This window comes from Schistocerca gregaria, chromosome 4 (assembly GCF_023897955.1).
Source record: "Schistocerca gregaria isolate iqSchGreg1 chromosome 4, iqSchGreg1.2, whole genome shotgun sequence".
In the NCBI taxonomy this organism is placed as follows: Eukaryota; Metazoa; Arthropoda; class Insecta; order Orthoptera; family Acrididae; genus Schistocerca; species Schistocerca gregaria.
This window is the reverse complement of record NC_064923.1, coordinates 699,091,650-699,116,267: the sequence shown is the minus strand read 5'-3', so window position 1 is coordinate 699,116,267 and position 24,618 is coordinate 699,091,650. Positions and strand designations below refer to the sequence as shown.

General features: G+C 39.3%; 1 protein-coding gene across 1 annotated transcript in view; it reads left to right on the top strand.

Moving 5' to 3' along the window:
• Positions 1-24,618, top strand: part of LOC126267487 (beta-mannosidase-like) — a 309,954-nt gene that overhangs the window by 173,683 nt on the left and 111,653 nt on the right. The window contains exons 7-8 of the mRNA XM_049972771.1: positions 13,125-13,321; positions 23,567-23,757. Coding sequence (XP_049828728.1) covers positions 13,125-13,321; positions 23,567-23,757 — 388 coding nt within the window. The remainder of the gene's footprint in view (positions 1-13,124; positions 13,322-23,566; positions 23,758-24,618) is intronic.

Sequence of the window (24,618 nt, the reverse complement as noted above, 5' to 3'; positions counted from 1 at the left end):
GTACTGTTACTGTGACTTCACTATTGTTGTGTCAAATAAACATTTTGCGCAGTTAAGTTGTCAAAACAATTGAAATTCATCACAGAATGACAGCACATTACAGTGATTTGTGTTTGTCATGGCAACACATGTACAAGTGGTTTAGGAAGTTTAAAAGTGGTGTATCTTCTGTGGAGGATGCCCCAAGACCAGGGAAAGCTTCCTGCATAATGACAAACGAGAACATTGTGTTGGTGGAGAAGCTAATACAGGAGAACAGATGCATAACTCTGAATGAAACAGCCCGCAAGTTTGAAATTTCGGTGCAGAATATTGTTGCCAATGTAGTGCACTTCAATAAGGTATCTGCGACATGGATGGCATCTCAGTTGACTGCCAAGTGGAAAGACCATTGCATTAATGCCTGTGAAGAATTTTTACATTGCTTCCACTTCAAATATGATACAAAAAATTGTTACAGGCAATGAGACTTGAGTCTACTATCACCAACCAGAAATGAAAATGCCAAGCAACACAGCTCATCACTGAAAGCAAAAAAATTCCATACTCAACTGTCTTTCAGAAAAGTCACACTCATTCTCTTCTGGGATGAAAGTGGAGTAATTTTGTTGCATTACATGGATAGGGAAATCATGTAACCAGTACTTCTTACTCATATTTTCTGAAAACTTAACTTCACTTTGCAATCAGGAGTAAATGACAAGGACTTCTGACTTCAGGAGTACTACTACAGCATGACAACACCTGGTGACATACAACCCATAAGACAGTTGAGACTATTCAAAAAATTAAATTTGAATGTCTGGTACATCCTCCTTGTTCACCAGACCTCAACCCTAGTGACTTTCATCTGTTCACTGCCCTCAGAGAAGCAATGGGGGACAGGCACTGCGCAAGTGACAAAGAGGGGAAAACCTTGGTGCATGAATGGGTACACACATGACCAAAAGTATTTTTTCATCATATTATCTATACATTTCTGGAGTGGTGGAATATGTGCGCTCAATGTCAGGGACGGTACGTTGAAATATGATATGCAAGATTTTTGTTCATTGTTACAACTAAAATATTATAGCACTTTTAAGATTTTCATTTGAACCGCCCTTGTATTAGAAAGAAAAACAGACTTCGCAATAATTCTAGGCAGGATGACATCAATTCTGCAACAATTTAAACATATGTACACAGACTGGCTTTCAAAAAATAACAGACAGTTAACACCAACAAGATGTGTAAAACATGCAAGTTTGTAGCAAGTATGCCAGAGGATTGATGATGCATTGTTACAAACAATTTTCTGAGAAAATAAACTGACATTTGGCTATGTATTACAATGTACATGCGAGTGTACACCTGTCCTTTTTTCCCCCTAAGGGAAGGCTTTCCGCTCCCGGGATTGGAATGACTCCTTACCCTCTCCCTTAAAACCCACATCCTTTCGTCTTTTCCTCTCCTTCCCTCTTTCCTGATGTCAGTCGAGGCAGAAGTACAGAGGCAAAGAAGTTGTTGAAAGACAGGTGAGGTATGAGCGGCGGCAACTTGAAATTAGAGGAGGTTGAGGCCTGGCGGATATCGAGAAGAGAGGATATACTGAAGTGCAAGTTCCCATCTCCGGAGTTCAGATAGGTTGGTGTTGGTGGGAAGTATCCAGATAACCCGGACGGTGTAACACTGTGCCAAGATGTGCTGGCCGTGCACCAAGGCATGGACAGTTTGTTGCTGGTCATTCCCACATAGAAAGCGTCACAGTGTAGGCAGGTCAGTTGGTAAATCACGTGGGTGCTTTCACACGTGGCTCTTCCTTCTCTCACAGAAGAACCCTAAAAGTGCCCCACTTGTGACAGGATACTTCCCGGGACTGGATCAGACTCTGAATGTGGCTCTCCAGCAGGGATACGACTTCCTAAAATCCTGCCCCGAAATGAGATCCATCCTTCAGGAAATCCTCCCCACTCCACCAAGAGTGTCTTTCCGCCGTCCACCTAACCTTCGTAACCTCTTGATTCATCCCTATGAAATCCCCAAACCACCTTCCCCACCCTGTGGCTCCTACCCTTGTAACCGCCCCCGGTGTAAAACCTGTCCTATGCACCCTCCCACCACCACCTACTCCAGTCCTGTAACTCGGAAGGTGTACACGATCAAAGGAAGAGCCACGTGTGAAAGCACCCATGTGATTTACCAACTGACCTGCCTACACTGTCACGCTTTCTATGTGGGAATGACCAGCAACAAACTGTCCATTCGCATGAATGGACACAGGCAGACAGTGTTTGTTGGTAATGAGGATCACTCTGTGGCTAAACATGCCTTGGTGCACGACCAGCACATCTTGGCACAGTTTTACACCGTCCGGGTTATCTGGATACTTCCCACCAACACCAACCTATCCGAACTCCGGAGATGGGAACTCGCCCTTCAGTATATCCTCTCTTCTCGATATCCGCCAGCCCTCAACCTCTGCTAATTTCAAGTTGCCGCTGCTCATACCTCACCTGTCTTTCAACAACTTCTTTGCCTCTGTACTTCCGCCTTGACTGACATCTCTGCCCGAGCTCTTTGCCTTTACAAATGTCTACTTGTGTCTGTGAATGTGCGGATAGATATGTGTGTGTGTGTGTGTGTGTGTGTGTGTGTGTGTGTGTGTGCGCGAGTGTACACATGTCCTTTTTCCCCCTAAGGGAAGTCTTTCCGCTCCCGGGATTGGAATGACTCCTTACCCTCTCCCTTAAAGCCCACATCCTTTCATCTTTCCTTTTCCTTCCCTCTTTCCTAAAGAAGCAGCCGCCGGTTGCAAAAGCTCAAAATTTTGTGTGTGTGTGTGTGTGTGTGTGTGTGTGTTTGTGTGTTATTTTATTGTGCCTGTCTACCAGCGCTTTCCCGCTTTCCTGACGAAGCAGCCGCCGGTTGCGGGGTTGCGGAAGCTCGAATTCTGTCTGTGTGTTTGTGTGTTTCATTCACTGTGCCTATCTACCGGCGCTTTCCCACTTGGTAGGTCTTGGAATCTTATTTTTTGGTATATATATATATATACTGCGTCAGCTTTCAGACAACTCTACATACAAAGTTTGCCGAAGTAATCCCATTCCTGATGTCCAGACGGAGCTTCAAGGAATCCTCAGAACCTTAGGCCCCCTACAAAACCTTTCACCTGACTCCATCAAACTCCTCACCCCACCGTCACCTCGCACTCCTACCTTCTACCTACTTCCTAAAATTCACAAACCCAAACATCCTGGCCGCCCCATTGTAGCTGGTTACCAAGCCCCCACAGAACGTATCTCTGCCTACGTAGATCAACACCTTCAACCCATTACATGCAGTCTCCCATCCTTCATCAAAGACACCAACCACTTTCTCGAACGCCTGGAATCCGTACCCAGTCTGTTACCCCCAGAAACCATCCTAGTAACCATTGATGCCACTTCCCTATACACAAATATCCCGCACGTCCAGGGCCTCGCTGCAATGGAGCACTTCCTTTCACGCCGATCACCTGCCACCCTACCTAAAACCTCTTTCCTCGTCACCTTAGCCAGCTTCATCCTGACCCACAACTTCTTCACTTTTGAAGGCCAGACATACCAACAATTAAAGGGAACAGCCATGGGTACCAGGATGGCCCCCTCGTATGCCAACCTATTTATGGGTCGCTTAGAGGAAGCCTTCTTGGTTACCCAAGCCTGCCAACCCAAAGTTTGGTACAGATTTATTGATGACATCTTCATGATCTGGACTCACAGTGAAGAACAACTCCAGAATTTCCTCTCCAACCTCAACTCCTTTGGTTCCATCAGATTCACCTGATCCTACTCCAAATCCCATGCCACTTTCCTAGATGTTGACCTCCATCTGTCCAATGGCCAGCTGCACACATCCGTCCACATCAAACCCACCAACAAGCAACAGTACCTCCATTATGACAGCTGCCACCCATTCCATATCAAACGGTCCCTTCCCTACAGCCTAGGCCTTCGTGGCAAACGAATCTGCTCCAGTCCTGAATCCCTCGACCATTACACCAACAACCTAAAAACAGCTTTCGCATCCCGCAACTACCCTCCCAACCTGGTACAGAAGCAGATAACCAGAGCCACTTCCTCATCCCCTCAAACCCAGAACCTCTCACAGAAGAACCCCAAAAGTGCCCCACTTGTAACAGAATACTTCCCGGGACTGGATCAGACCTTGAATGTGGCTCTCCAGCAGGGATACGACTTCCTAAAATCCTGCCCCGAAATGAGATCCATCCTTCATGAAATCCTCCCCACTCCACCAAGAGTGTCTTTCCGCCGTCCACCTAACCTTCGTAACCTCTTGGTTCATCCCTATGAAATCCCCAAACCACCTCCCCTACCCTCTGGCTCCTACCCTTGCAACCGCCCCCGGTGTAAAACCTGTCCTATGCACCCTCCCACCACCACCTACTCCAGTCCTGTAACCCGGAAGGTGTACACGATCAAAGGGAGAGCCACATGTGAAAGCACCCACGTGATTTACCAACTGACCTGCCTGCACTGTGATGCTTTCTATGTGGGAATGACCAGCAACAAACTGTCCATTCGCATGAATGGACACAGGCAGACAGTGTTTGTTGGTAATGATGATCACCCTGTGGCTAAACATGCCTTGATGCACGGCCAGCACATCTTGGCACAGTGTTACACCGTCCGAGTTATCTGGATACTTCCCACCAACACCAACCTATCCGAACTCCGGAGATGGGAACTCGCCCTTCAGTATATCCTCTCTTCTCGATATCCGCCAGGCCTCAACCTCCGCTAATTTCAAGTTGCCGCCGCTCATACCTCACCTGTCTTTCAACATCTTCTTTGCCTCTGTACTTCCGCCTCGACTGACATCTCTGCCCTTAACTCTTTGCCTTTAAATATGTCTGCTTGTGTCTGTGTATGTGTGGATGGATATGTGTGTGTGTGTGCGAGTATACACCTGTCCTTTTTTTCCCCTAAGGGAAGTCTTTCCGCTCCCGGGATTGGAATGACTCCTTACCCTCTCCCTTAAAACCCACATCCTTTCATTTTTCCCTCTCCTTCCCTCTTTCCTGACGAAGCAACTGCCAGTTGTGAAAGCTCGTAATTCTGTGTGTGTGTTTGTGTGTTTTGTTCATGTGCTTATATATATATATAAACAGTCCAAGAATTTTTAGCAATGTACTTGATAATGACATAGAAATCAAAATATAGGTAGTACAGAAGATTACTACAGTAATATACAGTCAAATGGCAGTATATTCTCTCAAAAATATTGTACGATTGTGGCTCAACACCATCAAAAACTTGTTATTGTTTCAAATTAGACTTGCAACAGGCATTTATAAAATGTTCCATACTGAATGCACTAAATGGTATGGAGGATGATGCTCTGTAGGAAGAACTGAGCAACAAGGAATCATGTGTTAGTGATTATCTAATTTATATTTAAATATTTCATAAAATTTATGTATACATCTAATAAAATTTTGTTTTATATTTGAGCTGTTAATTTCGAAGTTATTTTCATTCATATTTTGTAAGTGTTGCTTTTATGATTTATGTTGATATGGCTAATGCTACATCCTGAATGTTTTCCTACCAGTGGCAAGAGATTCCTATGAATCAAGAATCACATACTCTCTTTGCCAGAAGAATAATACAAATGTAAAAATTATGTATTCTTCCATGTTAGCTGTTAAATCCTGTTCACCTAACAAACTTGAGTGAGGCAACCGCAGGCACAGAAGTGTGGCAACTGACTTTTACTATTGATTTTGAAATCGTCTACAGCTATAAATTCTGTTTGAAATTTGAAAGAGTGAATTAATCTACAAAATAATCTTGCAAACCTTGACTGCTAAGCTTATGACTTGATTTCAACTACTGTAGTTACATCATCATCCATTCTATCTCTTGTATCTCATGTTACAATAAACCAAGTTTTTTTCAGTTTACAAGAGTAGCCTGCAGCTTTTTCTCCACTTGAATTTGAAGTTTCATTTTCTGCATGCAGCTTGGATTTTAGTACTTTTTCCTTGAATTTCAAGTTTCATTTTTTTGGATGTGGCTTAAATTCAAGTGCGGCTTAGATTCAGGTAAATGTGACATTTAAATCATGGGATATGGGATGGGCATTTGGTAGACTCAGAACTTTCGTAGCCCACAATCACCCTTGACACTAACAAGCTGTACCCATGTTTTAGCTGGTGGTTGGAAAACACTCTTCAATTGGTGTTTTGTAAGAATTCACCTTATATTTCCAGATAAACAGAATAAACACAATGGATACATCCTCACAAGGTTCATCTTCTGTGTCATCTAACTGTACAGATGGCGTAGAATATAAGGCTCTGTGAATAAGCAATTTTTTGTAGCTGTTACCCTAGAAAACTGTCTTCCAATGTTCAAGTTCTTGGTTGAGACTCTCGTTTTCAGAGAAGATGCATGCCTTTTATTTCTTTGAACATGCCACTCCTCTGTGACACGGTGTCAGCTGTCTGCTTGTAAGTACAGGTCAGTGTACATCTTGTTATGGTGCACAATATGGCTCGATGTGCTGTGTGCTCTTCTTTTTGCTCTGACAGCCAGAAACAGAATTGTGGTGCAAAAACAGAAATTCTGGTGCAACAGAAAAAAACAGAATTCTGGTGCATGTAAGATGTCAGATATGCAATGTAATTGGAAGACTGGAAACTGATTTTTTGATCAAATTTTTTTCTTCATACTAATACTTTTCACAATTATGTCAATCGTGATATAACAAATTGTATGAGGCTAAGACTGACACATACTGTGTAATATTGCCCCCTGTGCACTGAATGCACCCAGATATTCATAACTGATGACAGTGACTGTTTTAGTACACAGATTTATAATCTACATACTCGCATATCCCTTTGTAAGAATTTTGAAACATGACTTTAATCTTAAAACACTGTTGATGTGTTTCATAAGAACCATATTTCTGCAAATGAATGTTTTTAAGTCTTCCGCCCCCCGCCCTTCTCAAGATACAACTTCTTACCCCACTCCACCTGCCTTACTGCAATCCCAACTTTGTGTGTTCATGTGGTACAATGTGGCTGCACATGTGTGTGTGTGTGTGTGTGTGTGTGTGTGTGTGTGTGTGTGTGGTGCAGCTCTCCATGCTACTCTATCCTGTGCAGACTTCTTCATCTCCAAGTACCTCCTGCAACGTACATCCTTCTGAATCTGCTTAGTGTATTCATCTCTTGGTCTCCCTCTATGATTTTTACCCTCTACTCTTCCCACCAGTTATAAATTGGTGATCTCTTGATGCCTCAGAATGTGTCTTACCATCCAGTCCCTTCCTCCAGTCAAGTTGTGCCACAAATTCCTCTTCTCCCCAATTCTTTTCAGTACCTCCACATTAGCTATGTGATCTACTCATCTAATCCTCATCATTCTTCTGTAGCACCACATTTTGAAAGATTCTATTCTCTTCTTGTCTGAACTGTTTATCATTCAATTTTCACTTCCATACGTGGATACACTGCAAACAAATATTTTCAGAAAAGACTTCCTGACACTTAAATCTATACTTGATGTTAACAAATTTCTCTTCTTCAGAAACACTTCCGTTGCCATAAACTGTCTACATTTTATATCCACTCTACTTCAACCATCATCAGTTATTTTGTCCATCAAATAGCAAAACTCATTTACTATTTTAAGTGTCTCATATCCTCACCATCAACTGATTTAATTCAACTACATTCCATATCCTCATTTTTTCATCTCATATCCTCCTTTCAAGACACTGTCCATTCTGTGCAACTGCTCTTCCAGGTCCTTTGCTGTCTGACAGAATTACAGTGTCATCAGCAAACCTCAATGTTTTTATATCTTCTCCATGGATTTTAATTCCTACTCCAAATTTTGTCTTTTGTTTCCTTTACTGCCAACTCAATATACAGAATGAATAACACCAAGAATATGCTACGACCCTCTCTTACTCCCTTCTCAGCAACTGCTTCCCTTTCATGGCCCCTGACTTTTTTAACTATCATCTGGTTTCTGTACAAATTGTAAATAGCCTTTCATTCCCAGTATTTGACTCCTGCCACCTTCAGAATTTGAAAGAGAGTGTTCCAGTCAATATTGTCAAAAGCTTTCTCTAAGTCTACAAATGCTGGGAATGCAGGTTTGCCATTGCTTAACCTGTCTTCTAAGATAAGTCATAGGGTCAGTATTGCCTCTCATGTTCCAACATTTCTACAGAATCCAAACTGATTATCACCGACGTTGACTTCCACCAGTTTTTCCATTCATCTGTAAATAATTCATGTTAGAATTTTCCAGCTGTGACTTATTAAACTGATAGATCAGTAATTTTCACACCTGTCAACACCTGCTTTCTGTGGGATTTGAATTATTGTATTCTTCATGAAGTATGATGATATTTCGCCAGTCTCATACATCTTGATCGCCAGATGGAAGACTTTTTTCATGATGTCTAGTTCTGGGGCCTTGTTTCAAATTAGGTCTTTCAGTGCTCTGTCAAACTCTTCACACAGTATTATATCTCCCATTTCATCTCCATCTCCATCCTCTTCCATTTCCATAATATTGCCCTCAAGTACATAGACCCTATATATACTCCTACCTTCCTGCCTTTCCTTCTTTGCTTAGGACAGTTTACCACCTGAGCTCTTGATATTCATACAAATGGTACTTTTTCCACCAAAAGTCTCTTTAATTTTCCTGTGTTCAGTATCTAGCTTACGCCTAGTGATAAATGCTCCTACATCCTTACATTTGTCCTCTACCCATCCCTGCATAGTCATTTTGCACTTTCTTTCAATCTCATTTTTGAGACGTTTTTATTTCTTTTCACCTGCTTCATTTACTGTGTTTTGTTATTTTCTCCTTTCATCAATTAAATTCAATATCTCTTCTGTTACCCAAGGATTTCTACTTGCTGCTTTCACTATTTCATCTCTCAAAGCTACCCATTCTTCTTCTGCTGTGTTTCTTTCCCCTGTTCTTGTGAAGCATTCCCTAATGCTCTCTTTGAAACCCTCTACAATCACTGGTTCTTTAAGTTTATCCTGGTTCTATCTTCTTAAATTCATACCTTTTTGCAGTTTCTTCAGTTTTAATCTACAGTTCATAACCAATAAATTGTGGTCAGAGTCCACATCTGCCTCTGGAAATGTCTTACAATTTAAAACCTGGTTCTTAAATCTCTGCCTTACCATTATGTAATCTATCTGAAACCTTCCAGTGTCTCCAGGCCTTTTTTCATGTATACAACCTTCTTTCATAATTCTTAAACCAAGTATTAGCTATTATTAAGTTATACTCAGTGCAAAATTCTATCAGGCAGCTTCCTCTTTCATTCCGTACCCCAACTCCATAATCACCTACAACTTTTCCTTCTCTTCCTTTTCCTACTGTTGAATTACAGTCCCCCATGACAATTAAATTTTTGTTTCCCTTGAGTATCTGAATAATTTCTTTTGTTGCATCATACATTTCTCCAATCTCTTCATCATCTGCAGAGCTAATTGGCATATAAACTTGTACTGCTGTGGTAGATGTGGGCTCCATGTCTATCTTGGCTACTATAATGTGTTCACTATGCAGTTTGTAGCAGTTCTGCCTGCTTTATTTCTTCATTTGTTGTCCTTTGTGTTGACACATTGTGTTGCTACACTGGCTGAAAAATGGGGTTTGTTATTTGGACACTGACTACTGTAAATAATCTGGCCAACAGGTATACATTAATGTTTCACCGTTGTTTAATTTCACTTTGCACAACCCCAATAATATACAGTTATACATGTATGGCCAGTGTGCTATTATTTAAACTTTCGATGAGCCTCGTTAATAGTTTGCAGGCAAACATATACATACTGCTACAATAGTTTACTGTTGAACATCTAAGAGCAATAATAACATAACCACATAGTTCACAGTTCTTGAAGAATAAACAGGTACTTATGGAGCAGACTCTCTCATTGTTTTTGCACATGGCCTAATTGTTTAACACCTATTCCACAGTTAAGTTGATGCATTGTTGTCATTCTAAGCAACGTTGGTTACTTGCCTGAAACTTGGTCGTGGACTGACTGTCTCATTACCAAAACTCGGGCCCTTATATATCCTCGCAATAATAGGTGCTGAAACTGCACCTTGTTTGAAGTTTAATGTACAGAAAGTACAATTAAAACTCAAGTCATTAGATTAACTGAACACATCGAAAAATTGTGTCTTTTTAAAAGTTTCTTCTACTGCGAGGGTTAAGCCAAATTATTTGTTTAAATCATGAAATTAACATATATAGTTAAACAAAAAATACTTTAAAAAAACTTTAATCACTTTGGAATGAATTAAGGCTTTGCTAACATGTTTTTGAAAATAGTCAAATAGTTTCTTTAAGATTACTAGCATTTTGTCTTTCAAATGTTTACAATTATTATACAATTTAAATTTGTTTATATGTCAACAATAGGATTTAAGTTAGGAAACAATAACTGATTTCGCCCTATAATGAAAGATACTAACCAGTAATAGTCAAAATAAATTAAAAAATCAATTACATACATAAAACTAAGAACAGAATTAGATCTGGTGTTATATTCTTTAAAACTAAGGGCCAATCTTTCTCTTTTATAATAATATGGATTATACTCACTTATGTTAATCTTAATTAAGTCAAAATGAAGAAATGAATTTTAAGGAGCAGATGACAAAATAAGAGGGGAATTAAAATTATCCCAGCTTGCTTCATCTCAGGTTTGTAATAGCTTATACACCTTTCTATTTTTTTCATTCATTTTAAGCCTAATCCTGCATTACTGTTATTTGATTTTGTATTTATAACCCCGTATTCACCTGACTGCAAGCCCTGTTCCTCCTGCCTCCAAACTTCACTAATTGCCACTATATCTAACTTTAACCTCTCCATTTCCCTTTTTAAATTTTCTAACCTACCTGCCTGGTTAAGGGATATGACATTCCACACTCCAATCCATTTTGTTTCTCCTGATAACGGAGTCCTTCTGAGTCAACCCCGCTCGGAGATCTGAATAGGGGACTATTTTACCTCTGGAATATTTTACCCAAGAGGACGCCATCATCATTTAACCATACATTAGAGCTGCATGCCCACGGCTTGCCTTCAAGAGGTAGACACTGAAAAATTAAAAGTAGGCAAGTCCTGCAAGGACAGTGCAAATGTAAGGAAATATTATAAATTTTCTGAGTTAAGCGAAGGTGAACAGAATGTCAACTTATCAATGAAGATGTGTTCACAGCTCTTAAGAAAGAAACGGATGAAGGATTATTTTCTTTTTGTTTTACTTGTCTTTCTTGATTTGTTATTCTGTGATTTATCAGGCACTGTCCTCAGTCATCATTTGTAAACAGGATTTTAACATCATGCTAGTGGTGTATGTTGAAAGATCTGCAGAGACCAGTAGATTCTTCTAAGGACATTATTAGTAGATATATTATATTCCTAGTATTTAACTCTGTAGTCTCTAGTATGAGTATTTCCATGCTTCATTTTAAATTTTCCAGAAGTAATCAGTCATTAGCCTCTTGCACCCAGCATGTATTCTATGCATACTAGTATTTTATCACTCATTTGCCTCTTACTTCCAACACCTCTTCCATTCATATTATTATTTTATATCCAATAATCAAAGTGCATTTGTCATGTCTATGTCCTTGAGTTTTTGGGTGAGCACTATAACACCACTTCTTCCTAACCAGGTGTGGAGATAGTTATGGATTATTAATGAACAGCCATCTGTCCTAACTAGCACCAGACCAGGTGCAATATACTAATTCATTGGGTTGCTCAAAAATTCCATACAGTTGTGCCAGTCAGTATTAAAAGTGAAACTTCCTGGCAGATTAAAACTGTGTGCCCGACCGAGACTCGAACTCGGGACCTTTGCCTTTCGCAGGCAAGTGCTCTACCAACTGAGCTACCGAAGCACGACTCACACCCGGTACTCACAGCTTTACTTCTGCCAGTACCTCGTCTCCTACCTTCCAAACTTTACAGAAGCTCTCCTGCGAGACATGCAGAACTAGCACTCCTGAAAGAAAGGATATTGCGGAGACATGGCTTAGCCACAGCCTGGGGGATGTTTCCAGAATGAGATTTTCACTCTGCAGCGGAGTGTGCGCTGATATGAAACTTCCTGGCAGATTAAAACTGTGTGCCCGACCGAGACTCGAACTCGGGACCTTTGCCTTTCGCGGGCAAGTGTCTCGCAGGAGAGCTTCTGTAAAGTTTGGAAGGTAGGAGACGAGGTACTGGCAGAAGTAAAGCTGTGAGTACCGGGCGTGAGTCATGCTTCGGTAGCTCAGTTGGTAGAGCACTTGCCCGCGAAAGGCAAAGGTCCCAAGTTCGAGTCTCGGTCGGGCACACAGTTTTAATCTGCCAGGAAGTTTCATATCAGCGCACACTCCGCTGCAGAGTGAAAATCTCATTCTGGGAGTATTAAAAGTGACGCAGTGGAGATTGTCTACTGGACCTATTAGTTTGGCCAAAATCAAATACAATAAGCATTATTACTATAATCATACCTGCAGCCATTCATGACTGGGACTATAATTTTATGGTCAATTTAACACCAAATCATTTATGTGTTTACCCTGATATATTAATGTGCTGTCATCAGTCATTCATTCAATATAAATATTCTTATGAAGACCTAGCTGGCTGAAAGCTCTCCTTCTGATAGTTTTCTGTTGTACCTATCTGTGACTCAGCATTTCCACAATATCATGAGTAGCAACTATCCTTTTCATAATATTGTTACATTTCAACATGGATTTTCCATCAGTGGATTTTCAGAAGTTTCTTTTCAGAAATTCTATCCTATGCATTTCTAGAACTACACTGTGATTCATTAATAATTCATAATTGTGTAATTGCTGCAATAATTTACCATTCATGTCAGTTTCTGTTACCTTTGAGAACAGTAACATTAACTAAACTAGTCTCTAATTTTTCATTACTTTCACCATAACATTTGTAAGGGGGAAGTGCATAATTAGTTAATGTATAACTAATCTGCATATATGAAATTAATTATAGTAACCAAAACATTAATTAGGAATATTTGAAATGAAATCTTTGTGTTTCAGGTCTTACTTTCTACTTAAAGGTCAATGGTGTTCCAGTTTTTGCAAAGGGCAGTAACTGGATACCATCTCATGTGCTTGCAGAAATGAGTGCTGATCCGAACAGGATCAGAAATCTACTAACTGCTGCCAAGAATGCTAATATGAATATGCTACGCATATGGGGAGGAGGATTGTATGAATCTGATTTGTTCTATCAAGTATGTCTTATAACTGAGTAATTAATTTCTTGATATTTTAAGATTTTTTTTTTCTGTACTAAGACTTTTATGTTCACTCCAGATCCGTAAGACATGGCTCACTTGTCATTGCATGGGTATCAATAAAAAATGTTAAACTTGAAACTGTTCCTACACAGGTCATTTGATTAATTTGTAGTTTCTTAAATAGCTGAAATACCTTCATCATCAGATAGACAGGTAAACAACTTCTTTACTGTCTCTTAGACTCCAGTGATCTGACAGCCTTAGAAATATTTGACGTGTTGGAATATTAAAGATTCTGTTCAAATTTTAAGCTTGAGAGGCAGTTCATGCTATTTATGCCTTTTGTCAGCTAGTGTACTACTAGTTTCTCTTGGGCTCTCTCATTTTGTAGTGCTATGAACACCATAGAATAGTTTGAAATAAACATATGTATCTCTTTGGGTTTGAACACAATCAGCAATTCAATTCTGCATATGTAAATTTTATTGCAGAACGTAACTTCTTTCTCCTGCCATTACATCCCCTGCATATTCATAGTTATCGTATTTACTTCTGGCAAGAAGGCATTGTGGTTACTGTATGGTTGAAGTTCATCATAATCATTTATCATCCAAATCAAACATCCAATTGTTTGAATTTAAGTTTCAATACTTTAAAAAAATCATTCAATTAGTAGAAATTCCTGATTCTTTGTATATGCCTTTGTAAGCATAATTTAAAAATGCTATGCTTTATAAGTAAAGAGTCCTTTTACTTTGAAAACACAATTTTCAGAGAGAAGTGATTTAAGTTCATTCTCAAAGAAACTTTCAATTTTTATGTTGTTTTATACAACTAGTTAGGCTGTCCAATAATTTAACTGCTAGGTATGAAACATTTTTTCTGGGATAATGTTGTTCTAGACAAAGTGATGTAGATGTTATAGGTGTTTCTCATGTTGTAACTATGTGTATTTTGTTGCAGTTTCATAGAACTGATTACAATATTGTCATTTGCAGGTAGGATAGGCTCACTGGATATGTTAACTGTCATTTATTGAATAAAGTATAGTCTATATCATTCTAATTTGCTCTAGTCACAAAGAAACATGAGAACTTCTTTTCTAAATAATATATAATTTTATTTACTCATAAAGCTGATGTATTAATTGTGTTAACTATACCTTAAATGTTGATAAAGCCAATTTTATCAAAATATACTGGACAGCTTATAATAGACATTCTACACATTCTGTGTTAAGTATGTTTTGCTGGTGGCTGAATTTCCCAGAAGACTAATCCATATGTACCTAAGTAACAAAAGGAAATTTGCATAATAGAGCTACATAACTATTAATTGACCTCCACTCCAGCATAGCATACAAAGGAATAATAAGCCTTTGATAGCTTCAGAATTTCAAATTAGATAACATTTTATATACAGATACTTACCTTTCAGTATTCACAACCAATAAGTGTGATCCTGTATATATTCTGAAGTCGTTACAGTGATATAATTCAACCTGTGTGGAGGTGAGTGGCACAGGGTGTAATGCAGTCTTAGTGAAACTGCAATTATAGGCAATACCTGGAGCACCTGTCACTTCTAAGTGTGTTAGGCTTACCCAAACTAGTGTGTGAGAGAACATTTATTTTTGTAATGTCTCATGGGACCACCACAGCTTATGTTCCTTAAACCCTAACTCTCAACTGACTAAGAGAGCTCAACAGGCTAGTCCTCCAGAGCAATCACGAATTTGAAAGAAAAATGCTAACAGTAATATAGTACATGAGTACTAACTTGTTATTCTCAGTAAAAGGAAATTATGAACTTTTGAGCAGCTGGTGCAGTTCTACATTCAGAAATCATTAGAAGCCATCACTACAGATGTTGAATCTCTGGAATGACAAACAAATAGAATGACTACAGTTGTCATTGAATGATAAAAGACACTTAATGCTATGAAAGGGGTTGTTACATTCTGGATCATAATGACAGCTCACACAAAGGACGGATGGAAGCAAAAAAGAATATTATTCTAGTAAATGGTGGACTCAAGAAAGTACCACATTTATGACATTATAAATATATTTGTCATTTGCTAGAACACATTAAGGTGGATTTCTCCATTTTTCAAAACCATGTTGTCCATGTTGTGGTCTTCAGTCCGAAAACAGGTTTGATCTAGACCTCCACACTCTACCTTGTGCAAACCTCTTCATTGCTGCGTAACTATAGCAACCTACATCCTTCTGAATCTGCTCACTGCAGACAAACCTTGGTCTCCCCCTAAAATTTTTACTCTCCTGCACTTCTTCCAACACCAAACTGATGATTTCTTTACATCTTAAGATATGCTTTATACCTGATCCTTTCTTTTAATCAAGTTGTGTTATTCCACCAATACAGTTCATTACCTAGTAATTTGTTACCTGATCAACTGATCTAAAATTTAATAGAATCCTACAGAATCACATTCTATTTTCTTCTTGTATGAACTGTTCACCATCCACATTTTACTTCCATAGAAGCCTATACTCCAGACAGAGACCTTCAAAAAGCCTTCTTAACACTTGAATTTGTGTTTGATGTTAACAGACTTCCATTTCTCAGAAACACTTTTCGTGCTATTGCCAGCTTGCATTTTGCATTCTCTATGGTCCAGTCTTTGTCAGGTATTTTGCTGCTAAAACAGCAAAACTCATCTGATACTTTCAGTGTTTCATTTCCTAATTTAATTCCCTCAGCATTCCCTGATTTAATTCTACTCCAACCCAGTATCCTTGTTTTATTTCATTGATATACATATTATAACAGGTAACATCTATTTTTAAAAGGTTAAATGGTCTAGGATAGCATCATAAAAGAAGTTACTTTAATTTAATGGGATATACTGAAAGTAGTGATCATGTGGATTCATAGGTAGTACTGGGGAAGGTAGGATACAAAAGAACAATGAAATGGTTTGATGAGGAGTGCTCACTGATAATCCAAGAGAGAAATGAAGCAAGACAAAGAATGCTGCAAAAGAAATCAAGACTAGCAGCAGATGACCACAGAGAGAATAAGAAAAGGGTAGGTACATTTTGTAGGGTGGAGAAAAGGTAGTATGAAAGGAAGAAGGCAGAGCAGTTGAATGAAATGAGGGAAATAATGAGATATGGAAGTTATACAAAAGATCTAGACAATAACAAAGCAACAGAAAAGAGAAATAAAGAGGCCAAATTTTTAAAATTTGAGGGGGTTAATATCAAGATGGTTGTTAATAAAGGGAATATGGATTAAGGGAGCAACACCTAAGGGCTGGAATGTGGGAATGATCTGCCTATTACATAAGAAAGCTGATAAATCAGAGTGCAGCAATCACTGGGGGATTACTCATTTAGATAAACACATAAGATGTTTATTTCAATGAAAACAATCAGTTTTTTTTTAAATATAATGTAATTGAGTCAATAAAAAATGTACTCACCAAGTGGTACCAAGAGAGCACACATGTAAAGTTACTTAAATTTGCAAACTTTAGATGCCAGTGGCTCCTTCTACTGGCAGAAGGGTTGCAAGGGAAGGAAGAGCAGTGAAGGAAAAGGACTGGAAAGGTTTAGGAAATGTGGAGAATTTGAAAATGTCACTCAGAGCTCCCAGTCAGGGGAGAGTTACCAAATGGGACAAAGAGGAAAGACTGATTGCAGATTTCACTACCTTTATATGTGTGTTCTCCTGCCACCACTTGGTGAGTACAGGGTGTTTAGTAAGATTTTAGTTCCTCAGGTAGAATACTGGGTGAAAAGGATACTGGAAGATTATCAAGCTGGATTTAGGTGAAACAGGTGCACAGTGTTCCAGATATTTTCATTAAGACAAATTCTTGAGAAATTTTATGAATATGAGAAGCAAGGAATGTCAGGACTTGGAAGGGCTGTTATGCTGTACTAGGAGAAGTGCTGTAGAAGTTAGGACTGGAAGCAAATATAGACAAAACATAGTGTATGGTGATGAGAGATCCTGGTTGGGATATCAGGGTGGCTTGAATAAAAATAAATGGGAAAGAATATCAAAGAGCAGAAGAGCTTAAATATGAGGGTTAACAGAAAGTAAGGCACCACATTTATTTTCTTTGTTGAAAACAGTGCCATGAATGCAAAACATTACATGCATGTTATTTGAAGCCTCCTGACTAAGTCCACCAAGTTCCTGTCACTTCCAACAGATAGAATAGCTGCAGGACAGTTTCAAAATGGCATCTGTAGATGATTTATGTTACAAGCAATGTGTCGTAACTGAACTTCTCACTGCAGAGAAAGAATCTGTGGGGAACATTCCCAAACACTTGTGCAAAGTTTATGGAGCATCTGCTGTTGACAGAAGTACAGTTAGTCACTGGGCACTGAGGGTGAGGTCATCAGAAGGCGGTTCAGCAGAGCTCCATGATTTGCAATGGTTGGGGAGACCATCCACAGCTGTCGCACCTGACAGCCCTGACCTAGCCCCTTTGGATTTTTACTTGTTTGAGCCATTAAGGAACGCCATTTGTGGAAGATATTTGGATGATGATAAGGAGGTGATTCACACAGTGAAACACTGGCTCTGCCATCAGAGCAAGGATTGGTACCGACAGGGCATACATGCCCTTGTTTCACACTGGAGGAAGGCTGTAGAACAGTAGGGAGATTACATAAAAAAACAGTGTGTGGAGATAAAACACCATTCTTTCATGTGTGTAATTCTCATTAAGTTCAATAAAGAATTGTTGAAGAAAAAAGTGCAGTGCATTATTTTCTGGGCAACCCCCATATCTAAGTTCAATAATAACAGAAGATAATAGCACAGCAGTAGAAGTTAAAGAAAGGATAGCAAGTGGAAACCAAAGCTATTACTCCTTTCAGAGCACATAGAAGTCCAGAAATGTTAGAAGGAATACAAAAATCAAAATATATTTGACAACACTATAACCACAGTAATGCATGGATAAGAAAGTTGGGTGGTATCTACTTTAGTATATGCATAGGCATTATAGCACTACTTCACTACATGATCTGTGCAGATACTTTGTGGGGAAGTGGTAGCTCAGTAATACTCAGGAAACAGAAACCCAGGAGAGGGAAATAAACTCACCATGTCAGTCAATCTACAGGAAACAGAGAGTCTGAAACCACATTGATATGAACACGGAAAGGACTCATCAGTCTGTGGCTGGCATGGATGGCTAATGGCTAAGCACTTGGCTCAGCCTACAGTACAATAGGCTGGGTCAGGTCCATGGTGGATGAGCTCCAGAGAAAGCTCTGACCTGCCCAGCCTACTACCACCTGCAGGTAAACACCTACACGAGTTGGTCTGCCCATCCTATATGTTTAGAGTGAACTCCATTGCAGTTTTCACATTGTCCTGCTGCATTACCCATGCCACCTCATCTGTCTCCATCAGATTTCCACTGGTGGGGATACTAAAACTCTAAAGAAAGAAGGCTCATTATTGAGGTGGGAGAGGAGGTCTTTAGAAAGATATTTGGGGCAATGAGGAAAGAGTAAATCTGGAAAACGAGGACAAACGCAGAACTTCAAACACGTTTTGGACAGATAAATGTTATAATGAATATCAAGTAAGAAAAAATAAGATGAACGGGTCATGTACAGAGAATCTGAGAATCCCAGAGTGTCACAAAAGTATTTATAGAACATCCTGAGGGGAGGGAAAGAAGAGGAAGACTCAGAAAAAAGGTTCCTTGAAGATTTGGAGGGTGGCCTCAAAGCAATGAGAGCTAGGAATTGAAGAATGGAAGTGATGGATAGGGAAGAATGGAGGCAGGTGGCTAATGAGGCTATGGCTCTCCAAGTACAGTAGCACCAGCCAATAAGTCACTAAGTTATTGATGTTTATCCAGTCCAGGATGCACCCGTGGTCTAGGGGTAGCGTCTTTGATTTGTAATCAAAAACGTCTTCGGTCCCGGGTTCGATGCCCGCCACTGCCTAAATTTTGATAAATAATCAGCATTGGCGGCCGAAAACTTCCAGCATAAGAAGTCAGCCTCATTCTGCCAACGGCCTTGTCAAAGAGGGCAGAGGAGCGGATAGAGGTTCAGGGCACTCTCTTGTCCTAGGGGTGGGAAATTGCCCCTAAAGGTGGAAGAATCAGCAATGATCAACGACATGAAGATGCAGAAGGCAATGGAAACCACTGCATTAAAGACACGTAACGTGTATCCACAGGACATGTAGCCTGTAGTTGAAGAAGTGTCATGATGATCTCTCCATTGGCAAAAGATTCTGGAATAGTCCCCCATTCAGATCTCCGGGAGGGGACTGCCATGGGGGAGGTTACCATGAGAAAAAGATTGAATAATCAACGAAAGAATAACGTTCCACGAGTCGGGGCGTGGAATGTCAGAAGCTTGAACACGGTAGGGAAACTAGAAAATCTTAAAATGGAAATGCAAAGGCTCAATCTAGATATAGTAGGAGTCAGTGAAGTGAAGTGGAAGGAAGACAAGGATTTCTGGTCAGATGAGTATCGGGTAATATCAACAGCAGCAGAAAATGGTATAACAGGTGTAGGATTCATTATGAATAGGAAGGTAGGGCAGAGGGTGTGTTACTGCGAACCGTTCAGTGACTGGGTTGTTCTAATCAGAATCGACAGCAGACCAACACCAACAACGATAGTTCAGGTATACATGCTGACGTCGTAAGCTGAAGATGAACAGATAGAGAAAGTGTATGAGGATATTGAAAGGGTAATGCAGTATGTAAAGGGGGACAAAAATCTAATAGTCATGGGAGACTGGAATTCAGTTTAGGGGAAGGAGTAGAAGAAAAGGTTACAGGAGGATATGGGCTTGGGACAAGGAATGAAAGAGGAGAAAGACTAATTGAGTTCTGTAACAAGTTTCAGCTAGTAATAGCAAATACCCTGGTCAAGAATCACAAGAGGAGGAGGTATACTTGGAATAGGCTGGGAGATACGGGAAGATTTCAATTAAATTACATCCTGGTCAGACAGAGATTCCGAAATCAGATACTGGATTGTAAGGCATACCCAGGAGCAGATATAGACTCAGATCACAATACAGTAGTGATGAAGAGTAGGCTGAAGTTCAAGACATTAGTCAGGAAGAATCAGTATGCAAAGAGGTGGGATACGGAAGTTCTAAGGAATCATGAGATACGTTTGAAGTTCTATAATGCTATAGATACAGCAATAAGGAATAGCGCAGTAGGCAAGACAGTTGAAGAGGAATGGACGTCTCTAAAAAGAGCCATCCCAGAAGTTGGGAAGGAAAACATAGGTACAAAGAAGGTAGCTGCGAAGAAACCATGGGTAACAGAAGAAATACTTCAGTTGATTGATGAAAGGAGGAAGTACAAACATGTTCTTGGAAAATCAGGAATACAGAAATACAAGTCGCTGAGGAATGAAATAAATAGGAAGTGCAGGGAAGCTAAGACGAAATGGCTGCAGGAAAAATGTGAAGACATCGAAAAAGATATGATTTTCGGAAGGACCAACTCAGCATACAGGAAAGTCAAAACAACCTTTGGTGACATTAAAAGCAACGGTGGTAACATTAAGAGTACAACGGGAATTCCACTGTTAAATGCAGAGGAGAGAGCAGATAGGTGGAAAGAATACATTGAAAGCCTCTATGAGGGTGAAGATTTGTCTGATGTGAGAAAAGAAGAAACAGGAGTCAATTTAGAAGAGATAGTGGATCCAGTATAGGAATCGGAATTTAAAAGAGCTTTGGAGGCAGAAGGGATAGATAACATTCCATCAGAATTTCTAAAATCATTAGGGGAAGTGGCAACAAAACGACTATTAACGTTGGTGTGTAGAATATATGAGTCTGACGACATACCACCTGACTTTCGGAAAAGCATCATCCACACAATTCCGAAGACGGCAAGAGCTGACAAGTGCAAGAATTATCGCACAATCGGCTTAACAGCTCATGCATTGAAGCTGCTTACAAGAATAATATACAGAAGAATGGAAAAGAAAATTGAGAATGCGCTAGGTGATGATCAGTGTGGCTTTAGGAAAAGTAAAGGCACGAGAGAGGCAATTCTGAAGTTACGGCTAATAATGGAAGCAAGGCTAAAGAAAAATCAAAACACGTTCATAGGATTTGTCGACCTGGAAAAAGCGTTCGACAATATAAAATGGTGCAAGCTGTTCGAGATATTGAAAAAAGTAGGGGTACGCTATAGGGAGAGATGGGTCATATACAATTGTACAACAACCAAGAGGGAATAATAAGAGTGGACAATCAAGAACGAAGTGCTCATATTAAGAAGGGTGTAAGACAAGGCTGTAGCCTTTCGCCCCTACTCTTCAATCTTTACATCGAGGAAGCAATGATGGAAATAAAAGAAAGGTTCAGGAGTGGAATTAAAATACAAGGTGAAAGGATATCAATGATACGATTCACTGATGACATTGCTATCCTGAGTGAAAGTGAAGAAGAATTAAATGATCTGCTGAACGGAATGAACAGTTTAATGAGTACACAATATGGTTTGAGAGTAAATTGGAGAAAGATGAAGGTAATGAGAAGTAGTAGAAATGAGAACAGCGAGAAACTTAACATCAGGATTGATGATCACGAAGTCAATGAAGTTAAGGAATTCTGCTACCTAGGCAGTAAAATAACCAATGATGGACAGAGCAAGGAAGACATCAAAAGCAGACTCACTATGGTAAAAAAGGCATTTCTGGCCAAGAGAAGTCTACTAATATCAAATACCGGCCTTAATTTGAGGAAGAAATTTCTGAGGATGTACGTCTGAAGTACAGCATTGCATGGTAGTGAAACATGGACTGTGGGAAAACCGGAACAGAAGAGAATCGAAGCATTTGAGATGTAGTGCTATAGACGAATGTTAAAAATTAGGTGGACTGATAAGGTAAGGAATGAGGAGGTTCTACGCATAATCGGAGAGGAAAGGAATATGTGGAAAACACTGATGAGTAGAAGGGACAGGATGATAGGACATCTGCTAAGACATGAGGGAAAGACTTCCATGGTACTAGAGGGAGCTGTAGAGGGCAAAAACTGTAGAGGAAGACAGAGATTGGAATACGTCAAGCAAATAATTGAGGACATAGGTTGCAAGTGCTACTCTGAGATGAAGAGGTTGGCACAGGAAAGGAATTCGTGGCAGGTCGCATCAAACCAGTCAGTAGACTGATGACCAAAAAAATCCAGTCCAGTGGCCCAAAGATTTCTTAGCCAAGCTGCTTGATGGTGAGCATTTCTAAATGGCTACATTTGTGATAAACTGGATTATTCAATGTCTTGTCAATAAATAAAAGTGCATCTTTTGTATACATTAGAATGAGCCTACTTGTTATCAGCCCATGCACTCTTGCTGGGACTTGGTAGACCATACGTCAAAAATTACTACTTGCTAACACTTACTGAAGCATATAGATTTGTATTTTCTTCTTTCAGGTTACCATCTGGTTGTGATTCTGAAAGTTTAAGTCCATGTTATCACAGTATCAGTAAAACAAATCATAATTTTAACTACTAGGTTTACTTCATTTTCACTGTGCATAATATGGATGACACAATTACTTTGATCAACTTCAGTAAGTACTACAAAAAGGATAGATTGCTATTTACCATATAGAGGAAATGTTGAGTCACAGACAGGTGAAACAAAGAGACTGTTATATATTTAAGTTTTTAGCAAAAGGCCTTCTTCTAAAGTAGAAAACACATACACAAACGCATCCCGCAAACAAGACCACTGTCTCTGGCCAGTGAGGCTGGACAGCAGCCAGAGACAGTGGTCATGTAAGTGAGAGTTGTGCTCATGTCAATGTATATGTTACTTTAGAAGAAGTCCATTTGTCCGGAAGCAGTCTTTTTGTCGTGCCTGGGTGTGACTCAGTGTCGCCTCTATAAGATGAGTATCAATCAATCCTTTTCATAATACTATTCCAGCCTGAATTTTCCATTGTTCAGTAAGTACTAAATGATGTATAGAATTTTTTATCAGTAGCCTATTCTCAATTTGATAACTGATCCACAATTTTGAAAACAAAATTTACTGCTTCTACTTTTCAATATGTTCCATTAATATGTCAATACTACTTCTTAGTGAACATTTTTCTGGCCCTCCTGCCACTGCGCTTCTCCCAAACAGCATCTACCATTGTTAGCTGATGCCTAGTTTTATTAAGGCATGTGTTTCTCCTCTTTTTTCTTTAAAATTTAGTTTGTAGTACTGACCTGTCAAATAACTCTTTTTCAGATCGCTGATGAAATGGGAATAATGATATGGCATGATTTCATGTTTGCCTGTAATATGTACCCAACAAACCCAAGGTTCCTGGATAATGTTGCAGCTGAAATTACTGAGCAAATTGTACGGTTAATGCATCACCCAAGCATTGTTGTTTGGGCTGGCAACAATGAAAATGAAGGTGCACTTAGGGATAACTGGTAAAACTGTTTTCCTTTTGTAGAAACTCAAAAGTAGTAAATTAAATGCTCAATTGTCTCACTTGTTCTAGTGTTACTCTAGAATATACCCTTCTGATGTTGTATGCCTGCAACATACTTGTTTCACATTTGTTAATGATATTTATATGCCTAGGAAATGACATATAAAGAGGATTTTTCGAGAAGCTGTTTTGTGACAAATTTATGTAACATAGGGTTACACCAGTTAATCATTGATTAAGAGTCTGAATGTGACAGTACTAGACACAAGTAACAAAAGTTGTTACATTGGTTTGGAATCGATTTACTACAAACAGTTTCAATATTTACTAAATCTTGATTTCCAAACACATAAACTAATTAGAAAAGTTAATTATTTTTCATTTAAAACTCTCTCTCTCTCTCTCTCTCTCTCTCTCTCTCTCTCTCTCTCTCTCTCTCTCTCTCTCTCTCTCTGTCTCTGTTCATTTCAAGAAAAAAGTATCTTCTGTTTATATTTGATTTATATATTATTACTTGACAGTATTGTACATTGCTACAATGTGCAGTATTTATTGTGTGAAAATAAGTGGTAATTTATCTAAGTCTATAAGAGTGGATTTGTTGTAAAGAGACATCTATTTTTACTGTAAACACAAATAACTATTGTTCTTTGGGAAATATTAATGTGATTGTAAATATCGTAAGTGATCAGTAAGATATCTACATATAAGTATTTATACTGTGAAATGTTGTGCACTTCCCAGTGATTGTTTCCCATGAGTAAAACAATCCAATGACCATTCAGTTAGCCATATTTGAATAAATGCAGTAGCCACTGCTAATCCCGGTTGATGCACTTGAGCAATGGTGGTATTCTGA